This window comes from Micrasema longulum, unplaced genomic scaffold (assembly GCF_059751315.1).
Source record: "Micrasema longulum isolate JH-2025_06_02 unplaced genomic scaffold, ASM5975131v1 h1tg001359l, whole genome shotgun sequence".
Lineage (NCBI taxonomy): Eukaryota > Metazoa > Arthropoda > Insecta > Trichoptera > Brachycentridae > Micrasema > Micrasema longulum.
This window is the reverse complement of record NW_028278545.1, coordinates 95,824-109,238: the sequence shown is the minus strand read 5'-3', so window position 1 is coordinate 109,238 and position 13,415 is coordinate 95,824. Positions and strand designations below refer to the sequence as shown.

Here is a 13,415-nt window from a genome sequence, read left to right as displayed (position 1 = left end):
TATATTTAAACACCATAGTTCATTATTAATCATTAATATGTACACAAGAATAGTTTCTTACTTTATTTCTTAGTCTCATAAAGTAAAAGAAATAAAGTCTTTATCATAGTTTAACATAGTTATATCTTTAAACACAACCTTATTAATTATTTTAATGAAGTAGCTTCGCGGAATGTACATGTTATGAAGGTACCTAGTTATGACTGTTATCGATGTATTTCGAAATTTCGAAGAACTTTGTAGTCCACACGTTATGTCGAAATAATAACTAATCTCAATGGTTAACCTATCCTATCCTTAAAAACTTCTACACTTTGAAAGAAAATTAATATCAAACATAACAAAACTCAACCGATAGCTAACGAACGAAGCGACGACTTCAGTATTAAGAAATCTAATTAAAAGATATGCGCGTAGGTGACAATATAATTGTATTTATGTATAGTAAAGGCTTCGCGCCATCGTCCTTAACACTTCACTTCACGACGCAACGCACTCCGAGGAGCGGAGCTACGGGAGAGTCAATACCGCGACCAAGTGCACGAGGCTTTCTGTGGTGGCGGCAGTTGCCGTCACAGGTAGAATTCCGGGCCGCCCTGGTCCTGCGGGGCGCGGCCTGCCAGCAAGCGCTGCTTCAGCAAGTCCCGCTCCTGAGCCACGCGCGCCAACTCCATCTTCAGGCGCTGCAAGTCCCCGTGCAGCGAGCGGTTCGTGATCTCCAGGTCCTGGCGCTGCTGCAGGCGCTTGCTGCGGCAGTTCTGGGCGTAGCCGCGGTTCTTGAGCGTGCGCCGCTTCTGCTTCAGGCGCACCACCTCCTCGCGCGGGCAGCCGTGCAGCCGCTTGTTGAGCTCGCGCACCGACAGCGACATGAGCATGTCGTCGTTCAGCAGGTCGTCGCTGCCGCACGTGGAATACCCGCTGGACAGGTTGTGCATGTGGCGGGGGGACAGGGCGCTGCCGGCGGAGCAGGCGCTCAGCGGGCGCATCATGTGCGGGGGGCCCTCGTGCGGCAGATACTCGCGCCTGTCCCAGTCGTCGGGCACGCAGTGCATGGGGCGCAGGTCCAGCGGCTGCTGCTCCTGGCGCAGGGCCTGCGGCAGCCACATCATGTCCTCCATGAGGCCGGGCTGGTGGCACGCGGGGCTGCGGCTGCCCGGCGGGCTCTCGGGCGGCGAGCCCGGCATGGCCCCGAGCGGCAACAGGCCCGGTATAGCCACGGGCACCGGCTGCTGGGAGCCGTACGTGGCGGGCTCGCAGGATGGGGGCCTGCGCGGATCGGCCCACACTCCCGGCCGGACCATGCGGGGGTCGTTTTCATGCCACATCTGGTGGTGACGCTGCGGCTCCCTCTTGACGTTGTCTTCGAGATGATCTAACACAAACTCCTGAACGTATTCGTCGGCTAAGTGCTCGTCGTCTAGTTTGCGATCGTCGATGGTAGAATCGCAACGTATCGCGGGTACCACCGTCTGCATGGCGGACGCTCGATGCGGAAACTCGCGAGGTTCGGAAACCGTTTACGGCAGGCGACCGCAATGACAGCCTGACAACTACTGACGGCGGCCCTCCTCGGCGCCGGGACTGCCGGCCTACGGCGGGTGCGGTGGGACGCGGGGGAGGGAAGGGCGGTCCCTCTCGTAGCCCCGCCCTAGTACTCTCCCATTGGAGAAACGCCTATAAACTTTTTTTTCCGATGCCTTCGAAGAAAATACGATTTTTATTTCATTGTTACGTCGACGCCAGTACGTGATTTTCTGCATGTTATATTTTGAGAACAATTTTATGTTCGTATTATTTCAAATTTAAAAATGCATACGGTCATATCAACTTTATTTTTGTTTCATTTAGTAAAAAATACTTATTGAATTGTTTCTAGCAGTTTTATATTTATTTCAGAATATTTACTATGTTTCATATTAGGTAGGTATATGAGTTTGGACAAACTTGTTCGCGATTTTTAAAAAAAAATATTTTTTATGAGCGTTTTATTAAGAGCGTCGCGCTTCGGCGTCAGTGTAAATTAAAAAAATATACGAGCGTATTGTATGTTTGCACCAGATACGGCGATCAAAAGCATCCGACGCGCGACGGCGCAGCGTAGAAATGCAATCTCTAATCCTAATCGATGTAGGTATACGAGATTTTAAATTACCTCTCTACCAAAGTATGAAGTGCCGAGATTGATGTTGTTTTAATGACTAAACCTTTTAATTATTATATCTGTAGGGGAGGGCCACTTTACAATATACGTACATAAAGATTAACAAGCGCCAGTAGAGTGAGTAGCTAGTAGCTAGTAGCTACGTAGTCAAACATCCCGTCATATTTATTCACAATTAAACCGTCAAATCTCCGCCGCTTCTAATTTATGAAACGCTATTGAACGCAGGGACGGCAGGTGACGTAGCAACTGTTTGTTTTATTAGATAATTAAACCATGTAGTAAAAAAATATCAATTGCCTGTAATATAGGCATTGTTCATTGAATACAAATCATACATGTCTACATAAGGGGAATTAAGTTTAAACTTTCCATTTTTATTTTATATGTCTCTATTTCATTTTCACAACATAAATGTCATAATATAGTTATTCTATATTTAGTATACCCAACCACAGGCCATGCCAATGTCGGTTCTATTTTATTTCAATAAATACATAGTGTTATATGTTATTAAAATGGTACTTAAATGTAAACAAAAAATGTAAATAAATAAAATAATTAAATATGTTTGCCTTTGTAAATTAAAACTTACAAAATCATTTGGTTGAAATAAAATAGTTTAATAATACCTAAATTAATAAAGTTTTAGCAGTTGTCAATCTTGGAAACCAATCCATTAAAAAAAAATTCAGGTCTACAAATACTTCCCGTTTCAACAATATAACCCAGAGGCATACAGACCCCATCTTAACGTTTGGGTCAGCAGAGTGAAATACGGCTGTCAATCCGCCATTGTTGTGTCATCGCTCTTTGATGAGTTAAAAGCCTTATCAGTGTTAATCTGGTTTATTAGGTGTGCTTTTGCGTGTTTATTGAGCTACGTGTGCTGAAGTCGGTAGTACTAATTGGATTTAGCAATAATTTTGAAAATTCAAGCATCATGAAGTGTTAGAAAATTGGTGGAATGATCTTGAGGTTATTGTATTTGCGACTCGTAGGAACGTTTTAACGTTCAGACAGGCACCAAAAACGTGATTAATAGCGCCATTTTTTTTATATTACAAATTATACGAATAAACATTGTCTCGCGGGGCAAACGGACAGTCGCAAAACGGGGCATACGGACCCCATACTTTGTAAGGATTTTTAAAATGATTTATTTTTGTTTTTGGTTAAGATATGGTCCGAAATAGACCAAAGACGTCTTATCGCTGCTTTTGGGATGATGAGGCGATACAAGCAGCCATAAAGGCTCTAAAAAATTAAAACTTCACAAAATGCCTCTTAAAGCAGTAGCAACCACATATGTGGTGCCAAGGAATACTCTCCGTAAGCGAGTGTTAACTGATCAAAATATGCCAAAATTAAGGGACCACACTACCTGAGATGTAGAAAAACTGCCGCAGTTCACAATCTCAATCTAAATTTTACGCATCCTGTAGGAAGTGCTACTTTGATGAAGAGGAATGGGTGCAGTACACTGACTGTTGAAATTGCTATCATCAAGAGTGTATTGCCAATGTAGAAGACCCAAATTTCAGATGCGTTCAATGTGAAAACGATGACCAAAATGACATTTGCCTCTTTTTTATTTTTATAAATATTTTGTAGCAGTCATTAAGTTTATGTGTGAAATGAACATTTTTTATGATGCTGTAATAGCTTATTTAATTTTTAGTATATATTTTATATATTTTTAGCAATAAATTTCCGTTTGCATACCAAAAAACCTTAAGACGGTCCGTTTGCCCCTAGGTTACCCTATCGCTAGTTTTCTCCATACCTTTATTCTCTATAGTCAACATCATCAGTGCTACAGAGCAGCGTATAATAAATTTAATTAAGAGTTACACATTATAATTTTTTGTTAACCACCAAGTGTAGATACTATTTTTGTAAATTCAAAATAAAAAATAGGATATACTTTTTATTACTCACCTGCAACGATAATTCTCGAATGCTGTCACTAATTTAATGTGTTTTCCAAATGATGTTTTAATTCGGGGAAGGACCAAAGGACCTTAATTTTAATCTAGTGTTGTGAGTGTATAAAACACTATTTTTATTTTACGGATCAGCAAAAAGATCTACGATTAATTTGAGGTCAGCAAAACATCGCAGAATTCAAAGTATATACCTTCGATCAGTTTCAGTTGCAAGCCTGAAATCAAAAGAAGAGCTGGGATGGCAAAATGTGCAATGCCAAGTTTGAAAATATATGGAAGGACAGGCATATCGAAAGCAACGAAAATGTGATTGGTCAGAACTTTAGTTTTTTCAATTTATTTATATAGGGCGAAAACATGGACAATAAGGACAAAAGAACGCAACATAATATATGCTTTTGAGATGTGGTGCTGTAGGTGCATGCTAAGAATACCCTGGACAGCCAGACGCACTAACGCCTCCATTCTCCAGGAACTGAAGCTTAGGTACAGACAAACTCTTGACCATATGTCTCAGAAAAGCTCTCCGATATTTTGGTCACCTCGCAAGGAGATAAGAAGAGTTGAGCTGAGCATTGAAAAGTTTGTTATGGTCGGCAGCATAATGGAAAAAAGAGGACGAGGAAGGTCTCCCATGCACTGGTCTAACTATAGAAACTGCAACAGGCTCTTCCTTTGTGACAGCTCTCGGAAGTGCGGGGTGCCGAGACAAGTAGAAGACTGCAGTTTCGAGAGTACACATGGTGGTCACGATCCTCAGTCACGAGGGACCGACTAGGAAAAGATTGCAAACATATTGTTTATCTCTCAAACTTAAACAAAATGTTTTGAAACTGTTGACACAATGTTACTTTTCCAGTGAACCTAGTTATCCGTTTCAATTTCTAGTCAATGTGTAATGTGTTCTAAGAAAAAATGAGAAATAATTAATTTTTTTCTTCAGCAATGATCGTCTTGACTAATGGTGAGCATCGTGGTCTTCGAGGACTCCATTAGTTTTTTTTATTTGGTCAATCGTCCCTGTCACGACCGACTTTTGGCGACTCTCCTCGTTCTTTTGGTGCAGCATATCCGAAATAAAAAAATATGTCGCGAGGATTATTTCGGTTATTGATGATTATTTTCAAATTGAGACGTTCGTGCATCTTACAGTCCACGTGACGCGCGAAACCCGCCTTCAGCACCAAATTTCGGAAACGTCGAGCAAATTATGTATTTTTTTCTTCCTCGGTGTTCAGTGTGAGAAATAATGTTGAGGTGTTTATGGCACGCACCGTCCTTGCATCACCCCTTGTTATTTGCGGTTAAACATGAACCCTTTCACAGCGGTAGGCGAGGGTGGGAAGGAGAGAGGGCGAGGGGATAAGGTGGTCAGGTCTAGCGTGAAATCACATTGTGGTACAATTAGCTACGCGCTGAACAACCAACGCTTACCATTACCGCGGAACATATAAACTTTAACCACTCTCCCACTGCTCCCGGCTCTCGGTACAGCTGAACTGGCAGTCGTCATTACATATTTGTGTTCATTTCATTACCTAATGTTAATTATATGTACTTTGCAACATACATTGTTCTAACAATATATACAATACATAAGGGTAAATAGGTACGAAGGTTTTCACGGTAACTGTTATCAATTTGTTTCTTCTTTTTTAGGTGAATAATAAAATAGGCAATGATAACAAAAGGCACGAATAATAAAAGAGGCAATGGAAATAAACAGTCACCCAAATAACATAAACAAAGACGACGGACTGAAATTAAACTCAACATGGTTCCCAGCACTACATACTTTAAAAATGAATAGAAATGTGCCTACTGCCGACTGCGACACGGTACAAATTACTAGTACTTAAACACATACTTTTTTCTAGAAAACACAAGTTTACCCTAAAGATGGCTCCTGAAATGGTAGCCAAAACGTCAGAACAAATCCAACACACACGGTATCACCTTAAAAAGAAGAAACAAATTAATACATAAAGGTATTAGAAGCAAACTTAGAAATCTCCACCAAAAACGGAAAATTAGTTATTGATACCAAAATAAAGTATATATAAAAACCTACACACCTTAATAATAGCGTAATTTAAAACTGTCTCTAAATCTTGGAAAAACAGATTTCAATTATACTACTTGACACCGCAAACTTAGCATTCTCCATTGAGTTGGTGAAGCATAATGGGAAATTTCACAATTCCTTTTTCAAAGTTTTTCGCAAATATCTCAGTAACTCCTTCAATGGAGATTTCTAAGCTTGCTTTTAATACGAGTACCTTCCATCATTTTTAAATACTTGGTTCCTTCGCGCACAAATGTTGAATATAGGCATCGCGCTTAACAGATTGACGAAGAAATTTATAATTATTTATATAGGTATAAGTTACCACATGAATCAAGTAATATTTAATTTTTTCTCTCATCGAGGGTTTTGTCGTCTAGTTCTATTTCACACAGAACAAAATCTCGGCGGTAAATAACTACTCATCTAATGTATTTACTTATAATAATTAATATGACATAGTGTTATATTCAACAAGTCCGCCTCGTAGTTAGGTCAGCTCGTTTGCCTACCATGCAAGAGGTCTCAGGATCGATTTCCGGCATGGTTGATATGATAAATTTATTTTTAAATGTTTATCCAAAAAATTAATTAAAATTATAAAAAAATATTTTTACACTAGAATATTTCATAGTCCTAGACTTGATTATCTTACCTTCGTGTAACAAAAATAAATAGGATACGCCGCGTTTAGTGTATCGATGCAGTGCTCTATGCACCATTAGGTGCGGATATGGGATGATGAGTAATAGGAAATCAATGTTTTTTTTCAATTTCGTTTTTTTTTTTGCACCACAACATTTACATACAAAATACGCGAGATAGTGTTTTATATACGCAAGTGTTTTATACAACCGCGAAAGATTTTGGAATATACCCAATTACAGTAATGATTTACAGCAATTTGTTTATTTAACTGTAGTGGTGATTTCACGGAACAAAATAATTGAATAATTTGGTGATCGAATGATTATATAATATTATATTGACAGTGGATTCGCATCGCTACGTTAGGTATATCGTATCTTCATTGACTATTTATATAATTCATAATCATTTATACCGAATGAGGAAGTTCTGTGTTTTATTTATGTATTTTTATTAATTATTTAATAATATAATACAATGTAATTTTTTTTCTAATATTTTAAAATCGGGTTGTGGTCCCGTGGCTAGTGTCATGGACTCATGGATCAAAGATCGCACCCCACTCGTGGTTCGAATCCCACTCACCCCAACTTGATTCCCATTTTCTAATAGTGAGTTATTTACAACTCGTTGAAAATGGCCATCAAAATTTAAATATTTGGGTAAATCATAAGAACCCAAAGACTTCTTTTCCAAAAAAAAAAAATGTATCCTATTATCAATGCTATGACTTTTTTAAAGTTTTGTGATTTTGCAATTGCTCCGCCTGTGACGTCATAAGTTTTCTTCGGTGAGTTGTCCTGATTAGTGAGTTGGCTTCCCGGTAACCGGTAATCTATCACAACACTATATCAATGGTTGATTTTGGAGTACTAGTGACGTCGTTTAAAGTAGTTCATTTTTATTCCTTTTTTTTATACATTTTCGAGAAACTTCGCCATACAATTAAATACTTTAATTTTTAACGCACAAAAGAAAACGTTTTTTATATCCAATAATGCTTAAATTAGAATCGTATTGTGGTCCCGTAGCTAGTGTTGCTGACTCACGGATCAGAGGTCCGAGCTTCGAACCCCACTCTACCCTTAACTTAATTCCCATTTTTTATTAGTTAGTTTTTTAGAACGTGTTGAAAATGGCCCCAAAAATTGAAATAATTATTTAAGCAAAATTTTCTTTTCTAAAAAAAAAAGTCCTGTAGCACTGAACTTCCTCACAGGAAATTACTAGAATTCTAATATTAAATAATATATAGTATAGTTAGTGCCTACACCTTAAACGTTGCTATAATATATTTAAATTATTATCAACGAAATAGGTTTTTGAAACATTTTGCTCACAATAACCGATGATTAAGAGTATTTTTTTTTAAATAAATCGACAAGAAATTTAAACTTTCATTGACATATGCAAATATTTATTTTTAATTAAAATAAAATATTAAAAGAACTGTAAATATTATACTGTATTTTTTTTCTTCTGGGTCCGAGTCCGGGAGTTTGATCGATACAGTTTTGTGTGTGAAATGGAACCAGAACCCTAGACGAGTGTTTTCAACTCGATAACTATTCTCAGGTAAAAGTGCTGAAAAATAAAATTGAGTACCTAGACAAATCCGCCGCGTAGTGTAAAGGTTGGCGCGTTGGCCTTTCTTACTGGAGGTTCCGGGTTCAATCCTTAACAGGGTGAGCATAAAATATTGAGATTTATCTGGCTGAACCAAATCACCTACTAGACAACGCCTGAAAACAATTTTCCAATTTTTGTAATTCTTCTTTTACCAGGTAGTTGCCGACACTTCCATATTCCCTTCTCAAAAATGTTTTCCCTCACTGTTGAAATAAATTTTAATATGAATAACTCCCTAGGGAGGAAATCCAGCCAGTCTGCAAGCATTTGGGCATACTCAAACATTGTTGAATTAACTACCTGGTAAAAGAAGAAGTATAAAAAATTTTCAGGCGTTGCCTAGTAGGTGTTTTGGTTTAGCCGGATTAATCTCACCCACGTGATAAAGGTTTTAGCTCTTTTACTTCACAAAAGTCAACAGATGGAAGAGTTGAGGAAATGTGGATGTTAAAATATGGTCAGAATGGTTAATGTTACACAGTGTGTAAAGTGGCCACTTAAACCAGCCAATGACAGGTCATAATCCCTGTAAATGCCTAGACTTCCATAATTCCTTCTCAAAAATGTTTTCCCTCTTTGTTGAAATAAATTTCAATTTGAATAACTCCCTAGGGAGGAAATCCAGCCGGTCTGCAAGCATTTGGACACACTCAAACATTGTTGAATTAACTACCTGGTAAAAGAAGAATATAAAAATTATTACAGTATAAAAATTATAAAATATTGATTTTAAAGGTGGTTGTACAGTGAAATAGTTATTTGTCACTGAACCGGCATCTGAAGCGTAAGACTGATCACCTTACCTAATCTTTTTTAAAATTATTATTTAGAATAAAAACAGATGTACAGGTTAAATGATTGTAAATAAAAGCTATAAAAAATGTATATATGAAAATGTGGGCCTGCCTCACAATAACATGTATTCACTCAATTGTGATAAAATAAAGCGACGATGGTTTTAGTTAATAAAATGATAAGTAATTGAAACAATGTCATTCGGATAAATTAAAATAAAAGAAATAGGGACAAAACAAGGAGATAGTGGGAAGGAAAAAGAAGGAAATTGATGAGGAGTGGTGGAGGACGATTGAAGGAAAGTAGGAGTAGAAAATTACATTTGATTTGATGACGAGAAATAAAGAGCGAAAAATGGCAAAACGTCTATTCTCTGTTATTCTGAATCAAGCTTGTTAGTACTCTTCTGTATCTATTATATGGAGTGTTGAATATATCTAGACCATTACAATTCTTGTTAAATGTTTCACATATACGAGCGATGGAGAATGTTTCTGATGATTAGTTTTAATGTTAGGAATATAGAAAATATCAGACATGAGGTAAGCTGAAATTGAAATAACATTGTAGAGCCCTATACACCACTGGATGCGGATAGGTAAATGAATGAATGATGAGTTAATTTCCTCCGATGTGCTTAAATTTTGCCTATGCAAAGGCGTATTTAAATTCAGGGCCCCGATTACAATGGGAAGTTAACATTTATCTTATCTTATTTCTTGTTTGATATACAAAGTAAAATAAAGTTCTTTGTATGAAAAGCAAAATATGCATACAATTTTTTCTACTTTATATGTTCAATTATAGGTTACCGACGAAGATACTTTAAATGTTCATGCAAATATGCTCATTTTCGTACACAAATATCGGTTTATCTTTATAGACAGTCAAAGATAACTCTTATAATCATAGGACATACAAATTAAACATAATATTAGGTATAATTATGAACTATTCTTATTATGTTGTTTGTTTAGTTACAGCCGTTTATTTGCACCCAACAGGCATTTTGGCATATAATTCATTACAATACAGATGTAATTAAAATTATTGCCAGAGTTTAATGTGACATATTTATATATAATACAGATAATAAATTATGTTGTAACTGACAAAAAACCAATTAAAAATTGAAACTAACAACTTGGTTTCACCAAGGTCGTAAGGTCCATTAGGTACTGGAAAAACGCTCAGAGTGCGAATCGCTCATACTATAATTAGATATATGTATTCATATTTCAATAGAGGATATCGTGCGATGGAGCAGATCCAGAAGAAGATACTGGAGGGACCTGTGAACAGAATGAGCAGCGGCAGACTTTTGTACGCTGCAGACAGTGAAATCCCATCTGGACAATGTCCGCCTGGAAGACCACCCAAGAGATGGAGGAACAGTTGGACCTCATCATCTCGAAGAACAACTAGTTTTCTGTAACACAGATCTTAGGATCTCCTAAAAGATGATGAAAAAGAGGTTTTACTTGAAAAATTCTAATATTTAAATCCCACAAACTGAAAAGGAAATATTGATAGTTTATTGATGGTAGTATGATGGAATGACAATTCGTAACCATTTGGTTATACCGATTATAACTGATTACTTTGTTATTTTTAATGTGACTATATATAATCGGATACAATTTAAATCTGCGTATTTCTTAATATTTATTATATTTTCTCACTCGTTCTATTTGTCCGCCTCGCAGAGTAATGGTCAGCGCGTTTGCCTACCATGCAATAGGTCTCGGTGGTTGACATGAATTATATAAAACGGTGTTTTTGCAATCAAATATTTCATAGTCTCTGGACTGACTGAAGATCATCCTTCATGTAACAATTTTTTTATCAAGATACGCTGAGATTGGTGTACCAATGCAGTACCTTATGCACCATTAGGCGCGGAAAGGGAATGATGATGATGATATTTTCTCACATATTTATAGGTTTGTATGTATGTAGATTGTAAGTCTTTAGTCTATATTTCTGTCTATGCGCCCTCTCTAACTGAAGACCGAATAACAGAGAAACAAAGGGGGGTCTGTGAAGCATTCTATTTGCTCAGACAAATAATAATGCTTGGCTTTGCATTTAATCCGTGATTATTAAATATTTCTGACGATTCTCTTGCATATATTAGGTAATATTCTCAAACATTACTTTTTTCAATATCATTTATACAATAACAAATTATTTCAGGTAAGTCCAAATCTTTATAGGAAAGCTTTAAATTTTACCCTCGAGGAATTTCATCTAGATATATTAATATCTCAGCTGAGATGAAAACACAAGTCGGGGACAAAACAAAACGAAGAATACGAATATATTATTTCAACCTTTTTATAATAGGCGACAAATTTTGAATAATCTCACCTACATTAAAAAGGGTTTAGTATTTTTTTTATTTATCTGAGAAACAATAAATGACAACAGCAGGATAATGTATGTTCAAACAAACGCAGAATTTGAAAGTTACATAACGCGTAGGTATAATGATACAAGTACATTTGACTTTTAACTATTGTGAACCCACTGGGAACCTAACCGCTGAGTTCGGGATAAAAAGAAATGTATCGACTGTAAGGATATTTAGTCCTACTAAAACTTGGATTATAAAATAGTTTTCATGGACATGATAATAGGGAAATATCATAAACTACGAATACCGATAAAAATATATATGACCTGGATTTAGAATAATTAGTTGTATTTTCAAAATAAATCTGGATATTGTAGAAAAATGTTTTTATTTGTAAATTTTAAAAATACGTCACCAGAAAAACGCGACATGTTTATTTATTCATTTGTTTTTTTAACTTTTTGTACATAATTTTATTTGTAGATTGGCGGGCTTATTGCCAAATGGCAATTTCTTCCAACCAACCAATAAAATGAAAGTTTTATTTTTATAATTCAAGTTACAGAACATATTCAATTGAAAAAAAATATTAAAAAGCTAAAGATATATAAAAATAGAAATAAACGTATTTGTTTATAAATTACCTTAAATCGAAACTATTACTCAATGGGAAAAGGGAAAAAAGAAGGACAAGAAAGGAGGAGAGATTAAGGAAGCGAAAGGAGATGTTTCTTCAGACGTGATTTAAACAGAGATAATGTAGTAACATCTTTGATGGTGGATGGGAGATGATCCCACAGTCGAGCCGCATGGACACTATATGAGTAAGAGAAGAAAGAGGAATTGTGGATGGGTATTAAGAGAATGTTTGGTCTTGATTGTTGTGACGTCAAGATTTGCGACAGTGTTCTAAACTAATTTTAACGGTGAGGAGCAAATAAAGATGAATCGTGACGTATTAGGGGCGTGGCCAATGGAATGACCATTTTTGCGGGAATTCAAATTACAAATTTAAAAATATTTTTTTACTGGATTATTTCATAGACCTTTATTACTTTAAAAATGTTTTTGAAAAAGCTATATTTCCCTATTGCCATCATCACCATCATCATAATTTCTCTAAATCCGGTGGTGCATTAGGCACTCCATTTGTACTTGTACGCCAATTGCAGCGTATTTTTATACATTAAGGCCAGATGATTAATTCTTCTTACATCCCACTCAGATCTAATTTAGAGGCTATGGAAAGTGCAGTCAAAATCACCCTTTTAACCGGTTAAGTGTCATAAGCGCGTTAACGCTCTTTCCGTTTCCGTGCTTGGAGGGCCGGCCATACAAAAATAGCGTGCAAAGATGCACGCCTTTGTACGCGCTTTACTTGTCAAAGTCGAGTATTCCAAACGATTTCAGATTTCGTACACTCGGAGGCTTCTGTTAGAATCTTTATGAAACATTAGGACATGAAGAATCATTAAAATTAATAACACGACTGCGGTTCAAATGAGAGCCAAGTTTGATGTTTAACACGCGTCGATAATGCAGGGTTGACACTTAATTTTGAGAAGCATTCTTTTTTGACAACCTTAGTTTGGTTTAATATCTAATGCTTTTATTTTACGGTTTCGCCGCGGTTTAATTTATTGTTTATTACTTTTCTGTGTATTATAAAACTATTTTTTGCGGGTAGAAGGATATTATTTCTTAATGAAAAAGTTATGTGGTTTTTCATTATTTTTTTTATTTGTTAATAGACTATTAAACTAAGCTAAAAAACTTTTTTTTTATTATTAGCTTAAATTATCTATCGTATTA

At 36.5% G+C, this 13,415-nt stretch overlaps 1 protein-coding gene across 1 annotated transcript; it reads right to left on the bottom strand.

Annotated features, from left to right (window-relative positions):
- Positions 1–474: 474 nt before the first annotated feature.
- On the bottom strand, positions 475–1,542 carry LOC148275697 (neural retina-specific leucine zipper protein-like). Its single transcript, XM_088235332.1, has one exon. It carries the CDS (start codon positions 1,473–1,475, stop codon positions 573–575), a length of 903 nt encoding a protein of 300 aa, XP_088091458.1. The 5' UTR covers positions 1,476–1,542; the 3' UTR covers positions 475–572.
- Positions 1,543–13,415: the final 11,873 nt, after the last annotated feature.